Raw genomic sequence first — 2,500 nt, 5'->3', positions numbered from 1 at the left:
AACCCGAGACAAGTAGCGTTCAGTACGTGCGATGGACCAAGGGTAGGGACAAAACTGTCTGCCGCTGTAATATTCTCTGCAAGTTCGAGGTTTTCCCGTGTTTGCCTGAGTGTGGTCCGCGGGGAGTATTTTACACATAGACAGAAGTTTTTCGTATTGTAAGTCTTTCAGATCGAGGACGAACTCCAGCCTGTGACAGATCCTGTTTCGTTTCTCAGAGTTGTATCTCCTGGCATTGACGAGATGCCAGTCAGTGCCATCGGGATCACGGTACCATGGACCTCCTATGATCTTAGCGTCGTATCGCGAGAAGTAGTTATCGTATTTTCGCGTTGTTAAAAGAAGTCTCGTAAGACTCGATACCTTAAAGTCCACCGAGTCTATGAAGTAAACACGGGGGCGCAGAGCTTTCAAAAATTTTTTAAACTGCGCTTCCATGCTAACGTTGCCATACCAATTATGGCCTTTTTCTGGAATTCCAAAATACAGACCACGCAGATGGGGCACTATCCTCGGCAAGATAGTCAGTTCGGATTCCATGAAGAGTCTTGGTTTCAGGCCCTCCTTCATGATTTCCTGTAACTTGTCTACGTGCACCACTCTAGTCATGGTCCAGAAAGGCCTGTAGTCTGCATGATCGAGGCAGAGCATGTACTGACGTGAGAGTGAAGATGGGCGAGGGGAAGCAATGTACTTTGGAATCCAACAAACACACGTCCCTCTTGTCAGGTACAATGTGTCCTCATTCTCGTCTGGAAACGCTGTCATCACTCAGGTCTGCAAACGAAGGATACACCCATGATAAGTATGCTGGAGTGCTGTCACTGGCATGCACTGATCTTATAGGGAATGTGAGACAATTAAACTTGATGTGAGGAAGGGAAGGATGGCTCCAACTCCTTAGAGATCTTCTTAAGGGTTATAGATGATAGCCACTGACACAGACAGGACACAGCAGTGCCTTCTGTGTCAGTGTTAATCTCGGGACCACGGTTCGATCCCCAGTCCGCCTTTCTGTTTATCCATCGACAGTCGTTCATTACGACTTAAATTGTTCATATATATATATATATATATATATATATATATATATATATATATATATATATATATATATATATATATATATATATATATATATATATATATATATATATATATATATATATATATATATATATATATATATATATATATATATACACTCCTATGCAATAAGATCACATTACACAGGTGATATCACAATATGCATAATAACCACTGTGAAAAATGTTAAACTTTCAATCGCTTTCCTGACTTCTCACATTATCAAGGAACAGGTTCTTGATAATTTTCTGCATACACTCGTACATACCAAAAAATCATCTAGTCACTCAAAAAATCACCAATTGACTGAAAATTTCACCTATTCACTCAAAAATTCACCTATTCACTAAAAAATTCACTTATTCACTCAAAAAATCACCTATTCACTCAAAAAATAACCTATTCACTAAAAAATTCACCTATTTACAAAAAAAATCACCTATTCACTCAAAAATTCACCTATTCACTCAAAAGCTCACCTATTCGCTTCACAAAATCCCACTTTTTCAACCTAGAGAAGGTTCCCACTTGACATTCGCTAGTTCACTCCGCGTCAGGTATTTGTTTATACTGGATCACCAAAGTGATTTCGCGCATGATCACTACGTCCGTTTTGACACGATTGATTTATCTATTAAAACCGTCAAAAACTCATTCAGATTGCAGATTTAGTTATGTCGATATTTTTTTTATATTCTGGTGGTGGTTTACCTGGAGTTTACCTGGAGAGAGTTCCGGGGGTCAACGCCCCCGCGGCCCGGTCTGTGACCAGGCCAGGTCAGGTGGTGTATAGATTCTAATACCTATTAATAATACCTATTATTAAGGTCATTAAGGCTGCATAGCGCCTGTTCACCACCAGTCAAGACTCCTCTAACACCTCAGCGCTGTATAGCCCTTGTGGTTTAGCGCTTCTTTTTGATTATAATAATCTAACACCTCAGCGCAAATACACTAAGAGATATGCACCTCACTGAGAGTTATGCACCTCTGTGTGTATATACATTGAGAGACATACACATTGTATACACATGCACCTCTCTGTGTATCCATCCTTTCCCTGAAATAAATATTTACATATATACACAAACTACGTAGCTAGGAAATAATATTGAAAGAATTGAAACACTACATTAAGCTTCACTTTTAGAAGTCGTCAGCTCTGATTATTGACACACTGAAGCTGAAGATCTTCACTTGAAGCTTGTTGATGACGCCTTCACGCTTATAAGCTTACTAAGATGTATCATGAGTTGCCAGACAGCGAACAAGTATGGCCGTTGTGTTCTATTATTGATAAATACGTCACTAACAGTGTTTACACACACACACACACACACACACACACACACACACACACACACACACACACATACACACACACACACACACACACACATACATACACACATAT

At 39.6% G+C, this 2,500-nt stretch overlaps 1 protein-coding gene across 1 annotated transcript in view; it reads right to left on the bottom strand.

Annotated features, from left to right (window-relative positions):
• The window catches only part of LOC128703051 (uncharacterized), a 1,042-nt gene extending 120 nt beyond the window's left edge, over window positions 1-922 (bottom strand). The window contains exon 1 of the mRNA XM_053797601.2: window positions 1-922. This exon is cut by the window's left edge and continues 120 nt beyond it. Coding sequence (XP_053653576.2) covers window positions 1-768 — 768 coding nt within the window. The 5' untranslated portion in view covers window positions 769-922.
• Window positions 923-2,500: the final 1,578 nt, after the last annotated feature.

Source organism: Cherax quadricarinatus, chromosome 86 (assembly GCF_038502225.1).
Source record: "Cherax quadricarinatus isolate ZL_2023a chromosome 86, ASM3850222v1, whole genome shotgun sequence".
Lineage (NCBI taxonomy): Eukaryota > Metazoa > Arthropoda > Malacostraca > Decapoda > Parastacidae > Cherax > Cherax quadricarinatus.
The sequence above is the reverse complement of the archived record's forward strand: the minus strand, read 5'-3'. Positions and strand labels throughout refer to the sequence as shown.